Below are 16,223 nucleotides of genomic sequence, written 5' to 3' on the forward strand. Positions count from 1 at the left end.
TGGAGGAGGGGACATTGGGTTGTTTATTATGCTAGTCCATAAAGTTTTATGATGACGTCGCGCACTTTGTTGGCTTAACAACTCTGGTTGGTTAGTTCAATAAGTTGAGTGTCCTAAAGTTTCAACCACAAATTGTAATATGTAGAAGAAGTAATTTTGTCTGTCATCATGGGGGATGTACAAGGATTTATCGGTCATTGTCTTGTCCCTGCCTTTAAATGCAAGAAAAAGATGAACTACAAGTAATAAATTGTAAAGTACATGCTTTCTTAATTTTACATATAAAAGGTACATGTTAAATATAAACCCCCAACAAACATATTATGCAATTCTGAATTTTCAAAATAGCAGCTTTATTATTCATTTAGAATGATTTTACAATAAATATGAAATGTAGATGCCTCTTTTGGTTACAAAATTCCACTGTTATTTTTTAATTAATCAGCACCAATAAAGCACAAGATCTCAAAAACAACATTTGGGGGTAATACTGGTGAACAAATATATTATGCAAATCCAAAACAAAGCAACAAAAAAAAGGTTTTTTGGCACTTTTCTCCTCTTTTAAAGATTGATTATGATAAAACAATATTTTTTTGTAAGGGATTTATGCATTAAATATTATGAAATATAGTATAAGGTAGAAATTAATGATTTTTCTAAATAAGAAATGATTGAAAAAAATAAATTCGATCCCTATCACTTTAGAGGACAGCTGCTGACCCCCAGTCTTATGGATGAACCTAAATACATGTTAAAGATAAAAATTACCCTGAAAAGTATACAAAAATGTTTTTTTATGTGTTAAAAAAATTCATTTTAAAATCTTGATTTTGAGGATGATGACCTTTCAGATGCTCCTGTTGGTGGTGATGGTGAGCCAAAAGTTATCTAAGTACATGCCCATTACAACAACTTGTCTATTAACCTATGTACCATTTTCTGTAGTCATAGCATCCTCCAATGGAGCCTTCCGACAAGAAATATAACCATCTTCTAAAAACTACAGTATTCACCTTATGAATTGAAGTAAATAAAATTGCAATTCTTTTCTTTTTTAATAATGCTGGGCTGGAGGATGCTATAACAACAAAAATTGGATTATAGTTTAATATATAAGTTGTCATCATGGACATGCACTTTGATAACATTTGGCTCACCATCACCACCAATAGGGGCATCTTAAAGGTCATCATCCTCAAAATCAAGATTTTAAAATTGATTTTTTCAACACTCCAAAAAACATTTTTGTAAAATTTTCAGAGTAACTTTTATCTTTAACATGTATTTAGGTTCATCCATAAGACTGGGGGTCAGCAGCTGTCCTCTAAAGTGATAGAGATCGAATTTTTTTTTTCTCAATTATTTCTTATTTAGAAAAATCATTAATTTCTAGCTTACACTATATTTAATAATAATTAATGCATAAATCCCTTAAAAAATTATTATTTTATCATAATCAATCTTTAAAAGAGGAGAAAAGTGCCAAAAAACCTTTTTTTTTGTTGCTTTGTTTTGGATTTGCATAATATATTTGTTCACCAGTATTACCCAGAAATGCTGTTTTTGATATCTTGTGCTTTATTGGTGCTGATTATTTAAAAAATAACAGTGGAATTTTTTAACCAAAAGAGGCATCTAAATTTCATATTTATTGTAAAATCATCCTAAATGAATAATAAAGCTGCTATTTTGAAAATTCAGATTTGCATAATATGTTTGTTCGGGGTTTATTAAGTTATATATGTTAAGTATATGCAGAAATGCAATTAACAAGGATGATTACAGACAAAGACAACACAGCTTTGTTACTTAACATACCGTAGATGATATCTTTGACTGTATGATTTTGTTTAAGAAAAGGTAGGTTTTATCCTATTTTTAGGTAGGAAGGGTAGGGGTGAAGCTTTGTGAATCGTTAAAAGGCGAAGCCGCTAATAAATGTAAAAAGATTTTAAATACTTAATAAATCTTTTTTATCTTTCCTATAGCAGTTTTTCAATGCATATTGTCATTAGACTGCAAATTCCTTGAAAATTTTTGCACATGTGTATATTTATAGTATTCAATATAAACTTGAAAAATATCCTGAAAAAGGATGTATGTTAGTCTGTCTGTCAGATCAAGTTAACAATTGGATCGGTGTGGGTAGGTAGATTTTTTATTTCAGGGAAGATAAGTTTGCTTTAGAGGATAGAGGCGCAGCTAGCAATTTTTAAATTTAAAGATTTTTTTGCAATTATACTTTGGTTGGTTTAAACATATATTATCATTTTATGCATAATCAATATTATATGCACTTTCCATAGATTAATGTAGACTAACATTATCTTGCATGTAATAATGGATGTAGAATATACGTGGTGGATATTATTTAACAAGGGATAATTGTCGTCATTTTAGGTTGTTATTTCTCCTGTCATTTATTAGCCAGTTAGTTCATCCAGTAGGAGGGGAGAGGATGGGGTAAATTGAAGTGGGTTGGGAGCAGGGGAGGTCACAATTTTGGCCCGCTACAAGTTTGACTTTATTAGAGTACATGATAATCTGGTGTAAGATCGAAGATATGATAAATCCGTTTTGTTTTGTTTTGTTATTAAGATGAATGAATTTTTATGCAGGAATGCAATTTTCGTGGTTGCTGTTTAGAATAGAAGGCATAATATTTATATGAAGATTCTTTTATTATAGAGCAAATGCTCTATAAAATGTCTCTTAATAATGCTACAGCTGAGACTTTATTATGTGATTTACTTATAATGGAAGTTGCAATTTTTTTTGGAAATGATGCAAGAAAAATGAATATATGATATAAACAAGGGGTTCCACTGTCGTATGGTAAATGCAGAGAATTGTTTCAGTTCTATCGAAAACTGGGCCGTATCAATGAATATAGTGTTATTGCTGCGCTTCTCATAAATATAATTGTCCTTGTTTTTATTATTTTGTCTTGTTCTACTTGCGATTGTAAAAATAAATTAAGTTAACAATAAACAAAACAAAAAAGGATGACAATATCTATAAGTAGCGAATCTCGGAAGTATAAAAGTGATAGCAAGAAAGCTGATAAAACAAACGGACAATTTAATTTTCTTTTATAAGTGAAATCTATTTAGAGATTTCAGAAAACAATTTAATTTCACAGAGAAATAAGAGTAAAGAATCCATATTGTAATATACTGTAAACAAAGTGGTTTAACCTTTAGCGGCTAGGGGCTCTGTATTCTAAAGAGAGAAATAGAGGCAAAAAAATAACCTATAACAGTACCAAAACTTTAATTTATAAACACCGTTCTGGGCAAGGACGTCCAAGTAAGGGGTGAGTGGTTTTTACCCCCCCCCCCTCCCTAAATAAAAAAGCTTTGACGCCCCTGGTCCTGGGAGGCGGAGCTATGTGAAGCTTCTCCAAAATGTAGATCTTAATGGGTTAAGGGGGTTAGTATACAGAAAAGACAAAAACATTTCTGCTGTCCATCTTTAGTAGCAGCCAGAGGCGTGCAGAGGGGGTTGTATCTAACCCTAAAATGAAGGAGGGTGAAAACACACCCCTAGGTGCCAACTCCCATCCCCTACACCCTTACACACTACCCTAGACAACACAAAAAAAAGTAATGCTCATTGTTCGTGGGTCAGACTGACAGATGGTCAATGTCATGCATGGTAAGTTGTAGATCAAGGATTTTTAGAACAACTAAAAACAACTTTAGAAAAGGACAGACAGACCGACGTACTCGAAATTTGAAGAGTAGATGCGAATTAATCATAATTTTTTTTTTTAAATATCCCCAAAAAACATATAATACGGTTTAACGGACAGAAGGACATTTGGAATAATAGAATAGCTACACTGCTCTGCTTAAAAAATGAAAAAAAAACTGGAGTCGTAATTAGATTTATAATTAGATCTTACCCAGATTTTTCTTACAACTATAACTAACAAGAACTATTATGTCCAAAAGAAAAAGTCTAAATAAAAACAAATGAATACTGACAATACCGAAAATTGTTAGCATAGCTGATAGTACACGTGTTATTATGGTGGGCTGTGTACCAGTCTTTACGGGTGTGTGTAATTCAAATTGTATGCGTGAATGACAATTTTCAAGTCTATTGAATGTGTAGACAGTTATACAGACAAAATCTAAATATAGAGTATCTGTGCTCTATGACAATCAAACTGGTGCTTTCCTCAAAACTGCCTATCGAGCACTGATAAATCCTCCTTATTTTTAAAATGAATAAAATGATCTAAAGTAAGTAATGAACCAACGAAAAACTAACCCTCCTCCCTTATTTTTACTTTATCGTTCAAACTTACGGTTTTCTATGCTTAAAAAGGAACTTTAAGAAATTGCCAACAAAAGTATGGTACACTTTTGTACAATTATATTCTGTAAATTCTCAAGTTCTTAAAATAAAAAAATTTTATAACAGGTTAATTAACAAAATTAAAAAAAAGATATGTTTACAAGCAAGTATTAGTGCAAATTTTAGAATCAGTGTCTAACTGGATATTTGTACTTTGGAATTGTATATGTTAAATACCAATTATAATTAATTGATATATCATGTTTGCTGTAAGTGCTGCAGTAATTAACCTGTAATAAAAATAACAATAATGGCTAGTACTGTACAAATCTACCTTATTCCTGTTTCTTTTCACCTTTCTTCTAATAAACAGTTCTCCAAAACCATTTTTATAGTTTATTTCAAAAATAGAGGTAAAAAAAATTAAGAACCAGTGGTGGTGCGACCACCAAATTTTTAATTACCTGCCTAAAAAATTAGGGGGGTTTTTATTCTTTTTTTTGGAGTGGGGGGTGTTTTGCATTTATCTTAAATTAATTGCCTAAAAAATGGAGGGGTATTTTTTTTGGGGGGGGTGGTTGTGGTTGTCCCACCCCCAAAGAAAATAGCCTAAAACCACTAGAGGACCAGTAGGTATATTTCCTGAAGAGTAGTAGGTTCAGTGGTTATCGAGATCTTAAGGGACAGACAGAAGGACGGACGGACAGACGGACGGACAGACGGACGGACAGACGGACGGACAGACGGACGGACAGACGGACGGACAGACGGACGGACAGACGGACGGACAGACGGACGGACAGACGGACGGACAGACGGACGGACAGACGGACGGACAGACGGACGGACAGACGGACGGACAGACGGACGGACAGACGGACGGACGGACGGACAGACATAAAGCTACTTTGTATCATAGAAACAAATCTTGTGATTTTAAGTACATATTTGTTAAATTGTTTGTATGTTTGGGCTCTGTGTGCGTATGTGAGTGTGTGTATGTGTAAGGGTGTGGGGAATAAGTGGAGTTGTGTGTGTTTTTGTGTGCAACAGAAGAATAAAAAGCACTGAAAAGCATTGTTTGCATTTTTAAATACGGAACTTTTCTACATCTAAGGCCTTTCCGTATGTTATTATATAAAAGTAACAAGATGCAAGGATCTAAATAAGACAATGGCCGATAAATTGATTTACAACCCTAAAATTACCCCTTCTGTTTATTAAAATTAGTGGTTAAAACGTTTGAACACTCCTCTTGTCATCTCTCTTTGAACAAGATGTGAGTAAGTATGTCTGTGCGAAGCTTCTTATAGGTCTAAAGGGAAAGTGTTTATGTATTCAAAAACGCGGGTACCTTCATCCCACAAAAGAAATCGCCCAATGAAAAAAAACCCTAAAAAACCTACATTAACTGTATAATATTACGCATCTTGTAAAACAGAATTGGCTATAATTTTCAACGTCTTTAGTTATCACGTATTTTAGGCTCAGATTCGGCCCTTCCACCTTCCCGCCAACGTGCGGATGCGTTACGTTTTACACTAAATTCGCGGATTTTTAACTTTAATAACAAAGGAGAATTTTTATAAGTTTGGGTATTAAATATGCTTTGCTGCTAAGAAAACTTGGGTTCTTGTAAAATTTGCAACCATATATAACCTTTTGTGGACGGGCGCAAAATTCTTTACAAATGCATGCAGTTTTAAGTTTATTCTTAAGGTAATTTTAAACAATGGAATTACAGTAAGATATGAGCCTATTATAGCTTCGTTTAGTAAAGTAATTAAACTAATTTTACTGACTTTAGGAGAAGATTTCAGTTTTAGGAAAGAATAAAAACAAGGATGACAATATCCATAATTTGCGAAGCACAAAATGAATTTAAAGAGCATTTGTTAAAGTCAAGAATATAAATATATTGGAGAAAAAATGTCAAACTTTATCAAGTTTTTTTATTTCTTATTATTTATAATTTATTTTGGGTATATTCCCATTCGTGACAACGCCTCTTAAGGGGAGATTCGTCGTATTTTTAATTGTCTTTTGATAGGTTATTCAGGTTAGGTTAGATTGGGTTTGCCCACAGGGTTAGGCAATTGGCTCCGAAGGGTTAGAGCCCCCTGCAGGGGCTAGAAATAGGAGAAAAGCTACAGTGAAAAAAACGAAGAAACGCCCTTTAAGCGGCTTTGCTACGAAAGAAACATACCCATAATTCGTAGCATGACTAGCAGACCGGTGGACATAAAAATTTGTATACTAGATGCTTAAATGTATAGGGAATCTTCACTAAAAATTTTAGCCGTCTATCTTGAGTAGCAGCGTTGAAAATCACACTTCCCCCATAGCGTTACGGACTGATGGACTCGAACAGATAAAGTGAATTGTAAAGTAGCCTTGCTAAAATTAAAATTGTTCCATAAATTTTTATGAAATTATTGTTTACTGTAAAATAAATGGCAATTACTAATCTATATTCCTCTTTGTCTGTCTGTCTATTCGTTAGTTCGTAATGTTTTGAGGGATATAGTTTGTAATCGGTTGTTATATAAGATGGATGGCTGATTGTCCGTTTGTCTATCGGTAATGCTTTTGGGCATAATGTAATGAAAATTGATTTTCTCTGCTAATACTGTAGGTAGAATACTGGATTAATATTAGAAATCTACTCTACAACTTAACTCGCCTGTCTGTCTATAATCATTAAACATAATTTTCTCGGCCATTGTCTGAAATAATCTTCTAAAGTTCCCTATGAAGATTCTCTTCCTTAATTAACATGTAATTTAAGCGGTGCATCATTTTGTTCATTTTTTCTAGGGCTCGTCAGCTGCGCTTAAGCCTCAAATTTAAACCCGCTTTTTTTACATAAAATCTGAAAAGATTAACTGTCTGTTCAGAAAAAGAAGTAAGCTAAATTTTTAAGTTATGATATGAAGATTTAACTGAGGTTTAGACGCGACTGCCTACCCCTGCTTTTTTCCCCATATAAATATGTTTTTTTATTGTTGATGTATGTTTTCTGTAGTTTCCCACAAAGTTCATGTCGAGCCATGAACCCCCAGCTCCTCCACTCCCTTCTTATTTTGGAGTAAATTAAAAATAATAAAGGGGGGTTAGCTTTTTGGGTCTAACCCATGTGGGACGGGACCTACGCTCCCTAAAAATGTGGGAGTACCTGGTACAGAATTCTATAAACCTTCACAGTTAACATGTTTATGGCTATTTTTGAATAAATACGAAGCCACAGCCATAAAATATGTGAATTGTTCAAGGCGGACGGCAGAATGTCAGCTTTTCTAGCCGCAAAAATCATTTTGTTCAGTCGAAGCCAAATCTGCAGCCGCGACTGTTAAACTCTGATATTATGTGTATTGTGTATAACTTATATAATAGTTTAGAGATAGAGTATAACTTTTATTATTTTATATAATGCAAGCAGACAATATTTTAGTAGGCAACAACAGTTCACCCTTATAACCCCCTCCTACCTTATATTCAAAACAAGAATGACAACATCCATAAGATGCGAAGCACCCAAAAAATGATGGATTGACTAACGGGCAAAGTGAATTATACAGAAAATGTTCTGTTGTCATAAAAATGAGAGGTAGAAAAAAAGTGAATAAAAAATAGAAAAATACCTGAACGATAGGATTCTCAAAAAGACGTACTATATCTTAATTAGCACCCGAGAAAATCACAATCCTCCTCTCTTTCTACCTCTCTTTCTCCCTCTTTCTCGCCCTTTTTCGTTCTCATGCAGCTTTTCTTCATTTTGATTAAAATCTTCAATGTTTGGGGGGGGGGGGGGGGGGTAAGGGGTTGATTTGCCAACGAATAAATATCTCGACTTGTATATTTCGACAAAAGTGGTAAAAATTGAATAGAAAACTTTTATTAGTTTTCTTATTTATTCATTGCCCGTAGAGGAAAAAAGTTTCTCTATGTTTAGATAAAAGTTAGACTTTATGTGTTTGCTAGCTCAGCCACGCTACTCTATAACTATGGTATGATTGATTGATTGAACTACTTTACCCCCTTTTAATTCAAAAGCTTGCAGAAGGGTTGTTTTTACTTTTCTTTCAAAAAAGTAAGCTGTCTAAAATATTTACGAATATATTTAAAAATGGACACACAGAAAACTGTCCCAAATTTGTATTAATTTTGAGGAACAAGACTCCAGTTACGTCATATTTTTCTTTTTCAAAAAAGGGAAGGGGGAAAGAAAAAAAAGGAAGGGGGGAAGAAAAAAGAGATGGGAGAAAAGGGGGTTTTCCCCATCTCTTTTGAAGAGATTTTCTTCCCCCCTTCCCTTTTTCGGGAAAGAAAAATATGACGTCACTGGACTCTTGTTCCTCAAAATTAATACAAATTCGGGACAGTTTTCTGTGTGTCTTAAAAATGCAATTACCTCTCTAAAGTTAAGTTTATACGCCCATACCAGCCATAATCTGTAGAAAGCAAACAGAACAAGGAAGGAAAACAGTACAAATATTGTAATCTCATCTGTGTAACCAAACTAAAATATAAAAGTATAAATATTGTAATCTCATCTGTGTAACCAAACTAAAATATAAAAGTATAAATATTGTAATCTCATCTGTGTAACCAAACTAAAATATAAAAGTATAAATATTGTAATCTCATCTGTGTAACCAAACCAAAATATAAAAGTACAAATATTGTAATCTCATCTGTGTAACCAAACTAAAAAATAAAAGTATAAATATTGTAATCACATCTGTGTAACCAAACTAAAATATAAAAGTATAAATATTGTAATCTTATCTGTGTAACCAAACTAAAATATAAAAGTACAAATATTGTAATCTCATCTGTGTAACCAAACTAAAATATAAAAGTATAAATATTGTAATCACATCTGTGTAACCAAACTAAAATATAAAAGTATAAATATTGTAATCTTATCTGTGTAACCAAACAAAAATATAAATTACAAATATTGTAATCTCATCTGTGTAACCAAACTAAAAAATAAAAGTATAAATATTGTAATCACATCTGTGTAACCAAACTAAAATATAAAAGTACAAATATTGTAATCTTATCTGTGTAACCAAACTAAAATATAAAAGTACAAATATTGTAATCTCATCTGTGTAACCAAACTAAAATATAAAAGTATAAATATTGTAATCACATCTGTGTAACCAAACTAAAATATAAAAGTATAAATATTGTAATCTTATCTGTGTAACCAAACTAAAATATAAATTACAAATATTGTAATCTCATCTGTGTAACCAAACTACCATATAAAAGTATAAACATTGCAATCTCATCTGTGTAACCAAACTAAAATATAAAAGTATAAATATTGTAATCTCATCTGTGTAACCAAACTAAAATATAAAAGTATAAATATTGTAATCACATCTGTGTAACCAAACTAAAATATAAAAGTATAAATATTGTAATCACATCTGTGTAACCAAACTAAAATATAAAAGTATAAATATTGTAATCTTATCTGTGTAACCAAACTAAAATATAAATTACAAATAATGTAATCTCATCTGTGTAACCAAACTACCATATAAAAGTATAAACATTGCAATCTCATCTGTGTAACCAAACTAAAATATAAAAGTATAAATATTGTAATCTCATCTGTGTAACCAAACTAAAATATAAAAGTATAAATATTGTAATCACATCTGTGTAACCAAACTAAAATATAAAAGTATAAATATTGTAATCACATCTGTGTAACCAAACTAAAATATAAAAGTATAAATATTGTAATCTTATCTGTGTAACCAAACTAAAATATAAATTACAAATATTGTAATCTCATCTGTGTAACCAAACTACCATATAAAAGTATAAACATTGCAATCTCATCTGTGTAACCAAACTAAAATATAAAAGTATAAATATTGTAATCTCATCTGTGTAACCAAACTAAAATATAAAAGTATAAATATTGTAATCTCATCTGTGTAACCAAACTAAAATATAAAAGTATAAATATTGTAATCTTATCTGTGTAACCAAACTAAAATATAAAAGTACAAATATTGTAATCTCATCTGTGTAACCAAACTAAAATATAAAAGTACAAATATTGTAATCTCATCTGTGTAACCAAACTAAAATATAAAAGTACAAATATTGTAATCTCATCTGTGTAACCAAACTAAAAAATAAAAGTACAAATATTGTAATCTCATCTGTGTAACCAAACTAAAAAATAAAAGTATAAATATTGTAATCACATCTGTGTAACCAAACTAAAATATAAAAGTACAAATATTGTAATCTTATCTGTGTAACCAAACTAAAATATAAAAGTACAAATATTGTAATCTCATCTGTGTAACCAAACTAAAATATAAAAGTATAAATATTGTAATCACATCTGTGTAACCAAACTAAAATATAAATTACAAATAATGTAATCTCATCTGTGTAACCAAACTACCATATAAAAGTATAAACATTGCAATCTCATCTGTGTAACCAAACTAAAATATAAAAGTATAAATATTGTAATCTCATCTGTGTAACCAAACTAAAATATAAAAGTATAAATATTGTAATCACATCTGTGTAACCAAACTAAAATATAAAATTACAAATAATGCAATCTCATCTGTGTAACCAAACTACCATATAAAAGTATAAACATTGCAATCTCATCTGTGTAACCAAACTAAAATATAAAAGTATAAATATTGTAATCACATCTGTGTAACCAAACTAAAATATAAATTACAAATAATGTAATCTCATCTGTGTAACCAAACTACCATATAAAAGTATAAACATTGCAATCTCATCTGTGTAACCAAACTAAAATATAAAAGTATAAATATTGTAATCTCATCTGTGTAACCAAACTAAAATATAAAAGTATAAATATTGTAATCACATCTGTGTAACCAAACTAAAATATAAAATTACAAATAATGTAATCTCATCTGTGTAACCAAACTACCATATAAAAGTATAAACATTGCAATCTCATCTGTGTAACCAAACTAAAATATAAAAGTATAAATATTGTAATCTTATCTGTGTAACCAAACTAAAATATAAAAGTATAAATATTGTAATCTCATCTGTGTAACCAAACTAAAATATAAAAGTATAAATATTGTAATCACATCTGTGTAACCAAACTAAAATATAAAAGTATAAATATTGTAATCACATCTGTGTAACCAAACTAAAATATAAAAGTATAAATATTGTAATCTTATCTGTGTAACCAAACTAAAATATAAATTACAAATATTGTAATCTCATCTGTGTAACCAAACTACCATATAAAAGTATAAACATTGCAATCTCATCTGTGTAAACAAACTAAAATATAAAAGTATAAATATTGTAATCTCATCTGTGTAACCAAACTAAAATATAAAAGTATAAATATTGTAATCACATCTGTGTAACCAAACTAAAATATAAAAGTATAAATATTGTAATCACATCTGTGTAACCAAACTAAAATATAAAAGTATAAATATTGTAATCTTATCTGTGTAACCAAACTAAAATATAAATTACAAATATTGTAATCTCATCTGTGTAACCAAACTACCATATAAAAGTACTAGCGGCTTCGCCCCTAGCCTCTAGGGGCTTTGCCCCAAGAGGCGATAAAAAAAATTATGGCGAAAATCGTAAAGGACCATGGAAATCTCTTCAAAAAAAAAAAAAAAAAAAATGGGGGGGATTTTTTGGTTTTTGGGGGGGTTGGGGGTGTCCCACCCCCCAAGAAAATAGCTTAAAACCACCACAGGACCAATAGGTAGATACCCTGAAGAGTAGAATCCGATCGGTTCAGTGGTTACCGAGATCTTAAGGGACAGACAGACAGACGGACAGACGGACAGACAGACATCGTTCTACTTTGTATTATAGATAAACATTGCAATCTCATCTGTGTAACCAAACTAAAATATAAAAGTATAAATATTGTAATCTCATCTGTGTAACCAAACTAAAATATAAAAGTATAAATATTGTAATCACATCTGTGTAACCAAACTAAAATATAAAAGTATAAATATTGTAATCTTATCTGTGTAACCAAACTAAAATATAAAAGTACAAATATTGTAATCACATTTGTGTATACATCTGGTATAGGGTAATAAACACCAAAATTTTGTTCGGTACCTCCCCCACTTAATTTATTTAAGGATTAAATGAATAACCTAAGTTCAGTCCCTGTTCAAACTATAAACACATGCATATTTAAAAATTATAGAAACAATATGGCCTTTTGCTGACATTAATTTTTCAGACATTATTGACTATGATTTATATCGACTATGTCGATTTTTTAAAACGAAAGATTTGTTGATTGAAATATGAAATTTAACGATACTTTAAAAACAATATGACAATTTAATAATACTGGCCTAATAATAACACATTTTTAGCTCGTTGTTGCTGTGCTACAAATCAACATTGTTGTCCTTGTTTCCTCTATGCAGTATCGAAAAATTTGAATATTTAATCGTATTTTTATGCGTACAAATCACATTTTTGGTGCATACTCATAAATTTATAATTTTTCTAGTAAAATCATGTCCATAAATAGAAAAGCGCAGCTAACAAGATATTTTATAAAAAAGGAAAGCATGGTATAATACAGTGAAACACTACATTTAAAAATGAAGCTTTTTATAGTGCCTGTGAAAAAAGACGTCATACTGGCCTACTATTGATCAAAGACAAAAAGTTTATTATGAATTTTTTTAAGTCATCCAAAACAAGAAGCTATGGCTACCTAAAATTTTTCTTACTGGAATCAATGATAGTTTTAGTTTATAGTATTTTTCAAAACATACTCAAAATCGTAAACGATGGGTGATTTCGTAGAGAAATGTTACTGTTTTCAATATTTTCAAAATACTAAAATAACCCTAAAAATATACAAATTCCCCGATATATTCAAACGACCGGAAATTGAGACTTCACACCTCTGTTAACATTTTCATACGGAGAGAAGGGGTCAACTTATGCTAGATTTGGGATGTATTTGTAAAATACTACATATGTTCACATATCTTTACGGTCAAACATTGTCAGAAAATCATAAAAATTCCGGAAAATATTAACATACAAAGAAGGTTTATGACCTCACTAGAATTTTATGACTTGGAATAATAGAGGTTTGGTGAATAGTTTTTTTTTATAGCATCACGCAATCTCGTAGCCAGATTATCAAGATAGTTAATCTTAGTTCTTATTGCTAATTTCGCTTGTTTTTTTATTTCCATTTTGGCAGCATTTCATGCTTAATAAACCAACCAATCACAATTAAAGAAAAAAAGTCTCCAAAGTTGTTATTGCTAATTTATCTTTTGACTTTTCCAGTTACTTTATGTTCTGTTGTGTTTGTCAGTTCAAATAAAGAAATAGGATTTTGTAGATTTATTAATTATGTATTATTTTTTAAAAATGTTATGTAACCCCCCCCCCCCCCAATCATATTTCTTAAAATATCTTATACGTGAGTCACACACAAAGTAGAGAAACAGGTGCATATATGGTCGATGACAAATTAATGCCACGCTGTATCACGGGATGGGGGCGTGATTGAAATGTGTAGTATACTCCTTTGATTAAACTCAATTTACGGGTTTTTATATAATTGCAACGTAGTTATAAGACTTTTGGTAGCAATAAATTGAGACGTTGGGTATCCCTCTAACTGAACCGATTTTTGATTAGTCAACGGTCTAAATTTGTCTCGGCCAGGATATGATTAAAAGCCTAAATCGGCCAAGGAATAGCCGAGTACAATATTTTTAAACTTAAAAAATTAAAAATAAAGAGCTAAATGATTTATTGCGTCTTTCTCTTTTTATCGACAGACGCACTTGGATATATTATTTTCATAATTAATTATATGTATTTCCCATGTTAACGTCACCTTATGTGTAAATTTGGTGAGCTATAATTATTGAGTAGCGTTGTTAAGTTAGGATGGAAGAATTTTGTAATGAAAGCAAAAGTGGGGTAGAGGATAAGGGATGGGGTAAAACAGGTTATCATAATGTTTTATTTTCTTGACTTTAAGTTAAACTCTATCGCATATATATTGTTAATGAATTCTGGCGTGGGGGGGGGGGGGGGGTTACAATGATGCATCAGATTCAGAAGTAGCTAATATACCAACCAAAGGTTTTTTTATAATATCTATATGTGATACTTAATTTTTCAAAATATTGCTTGACTTTGATGTATCAATGATCAGAAATAGCTATTTATTTATCTAATATACCAAACAAAATTTTTTTTTATAATAATTAATATAATACTATATCAGTTACTTAAGTTCTCAAATTTAAAATATAGCTTGAATTTTCTAAAGAATAATTCTTACAACATTTCTGTACGAACACCTTGGCTGACCGTAATATCATGTTACCAGTTACTTACCACCACCCCCCCCCCCCCCCCCATATTCCGAGGGTTAATCCCCATAAATCATACATTTAAATAAATTCAGGAGACTTTATAATAATAATACTCGAGTCCCCTCCCTCCTCTTTACTACTACCATTTCGCTTTTATGGATGTTGTGATCCTTGTTGATATAATTAAACCTTAAAAATATTCCTCACCCCCCCCCCTTCATATTTATATTTGACTTACAACTTTTTTGGATGGAAGAAAATAATACCCTTTAGGATTTAACTTTCACTTGACCTATATTGAACTCCCCCCCCCCCCCCATCTCTTTTAGCAAAAGTTGACCGATGATCATTCATCATATATCATACATCATAATAGGGGGAGGGGAGGGATCTTTTACTTACAACGAGACTTAAATAAATATAAAAAGAGTATAAGTATTTAGAAAAAAATAACATCCTATTATATAAAGAAGTTGGAGTTTTTTGTCTTAAGCTTTAGATTTCAATAACTGCTAAACAGATTGGGTTCTCTATTCTAGGTAAGCTTCACATAATTTTTGTGATGGTTTTATGCTGTTATATTTTCATATTTAAGGTTTACGATGGTTTTAAGCTATTCTTTAGTTCTTTTTTTGCCCCTTCGAATAAAGAGCCTCTAGATGCTAGGGGCGTAGCTGCTAGTATACATATAATAGGATACTAGTTCAGATATTTTTAAGCTACTGACCCCAAAAAAAAAAAAATTAACAACACAGCACAAATTTTGCCGTTGAATGTGTGCGTCTGTTTTGATCTAGCTGAACTTTACAGGTTAGCTTCTAATAGGTAAAACCCTCTCAATATTTTTTAACATTCTTACATAAAGATCATAACAGAAATTCTTTACTGTCCCCAGGGAGGAGGGTGTATTAGACTGTAAATTAAATTGGTACCCAAAGTTTTAAAATTACTTTATTTTATTGGTTGGCGCAAAACTTTGGGTACTTTTATTGTATTTTCATTGGTTGGTTTAAGACTATCAGTGTCCACACTTTTCAACCAATAATCTTAATCTACATATGGGGTAATTTTGTTTATCATTACTGGGGATGTACCAGGGGCATCCAAGCTTATTTTTTTTTTTGGGGGGGGGGGGGGAGGGTAAATATTTTTTTAATGGGAGGTTATTTTTAACATATGGTTTTGTTTTCAATTCTAAATATACTACAAACTACGCTTGAAGTTAACCAGTATTTCTTGTAAAAAAAAGTAACAGGATGTCTTTATAACTTATTGTTTCTTTGGATCGATATGATTTTAACCCTATTTTATGGGGGGGGGGGGTTGAAAATGTATGAAATCTGAGTACTAAGCTTATTGAACTAGCAGAGTCACGGAGGGGGTGGACATTGGACTGTAAATTATATTAGCTTAAAAACTTTGGGTATAAAATGTATTTATCAACTCTGTGATCGTTGCTTAAAGATTATGTGACAATTTAAAACACAATAAAGTTAAGTGTCCAGACATTTT

At 31.1% G+C, this 16,223-nt stretch overlaps 1 protein-coding gene across 1 annotated transcript in view; it reads right to left on the reverse strand.

Annotated features, from left to right (window-relative positions):
- The window catches only part of LOC145320012 (uncharacterized), a 75,448-nt gene that overhangs the window by 15,303 nt on the left and 43,922 nt on the right, over nt 1-16,223 (reverse strand). Inside the window, exon 5 of the mRNA XM_080162453.1 lies at nt 8,720-8,827. Within this exon, the coding sequence (XP_080018579.1) occupies nt 8,720-8,827 (108 nt within the window). The remainder of the gene's footprint in view (nt 1-8,719; nt 8,828-16,223) is intronic.

This window comes from Acartia tonsa, chromosome 5, assembly GCF_053477335.1.
Source record: "Acartia tonsa isolate MP-2025a chromosome 5, ASM5347733v1, whole genome shotgun sequence".
In the NCBI taxonomy this organism is placed as follows: domain Eukaryota; kingdom Metazoa; phylum Arthropoda; class Copepoda; order Calanoida; family Acartiidae; genus Acartia; species Acartia tonsa.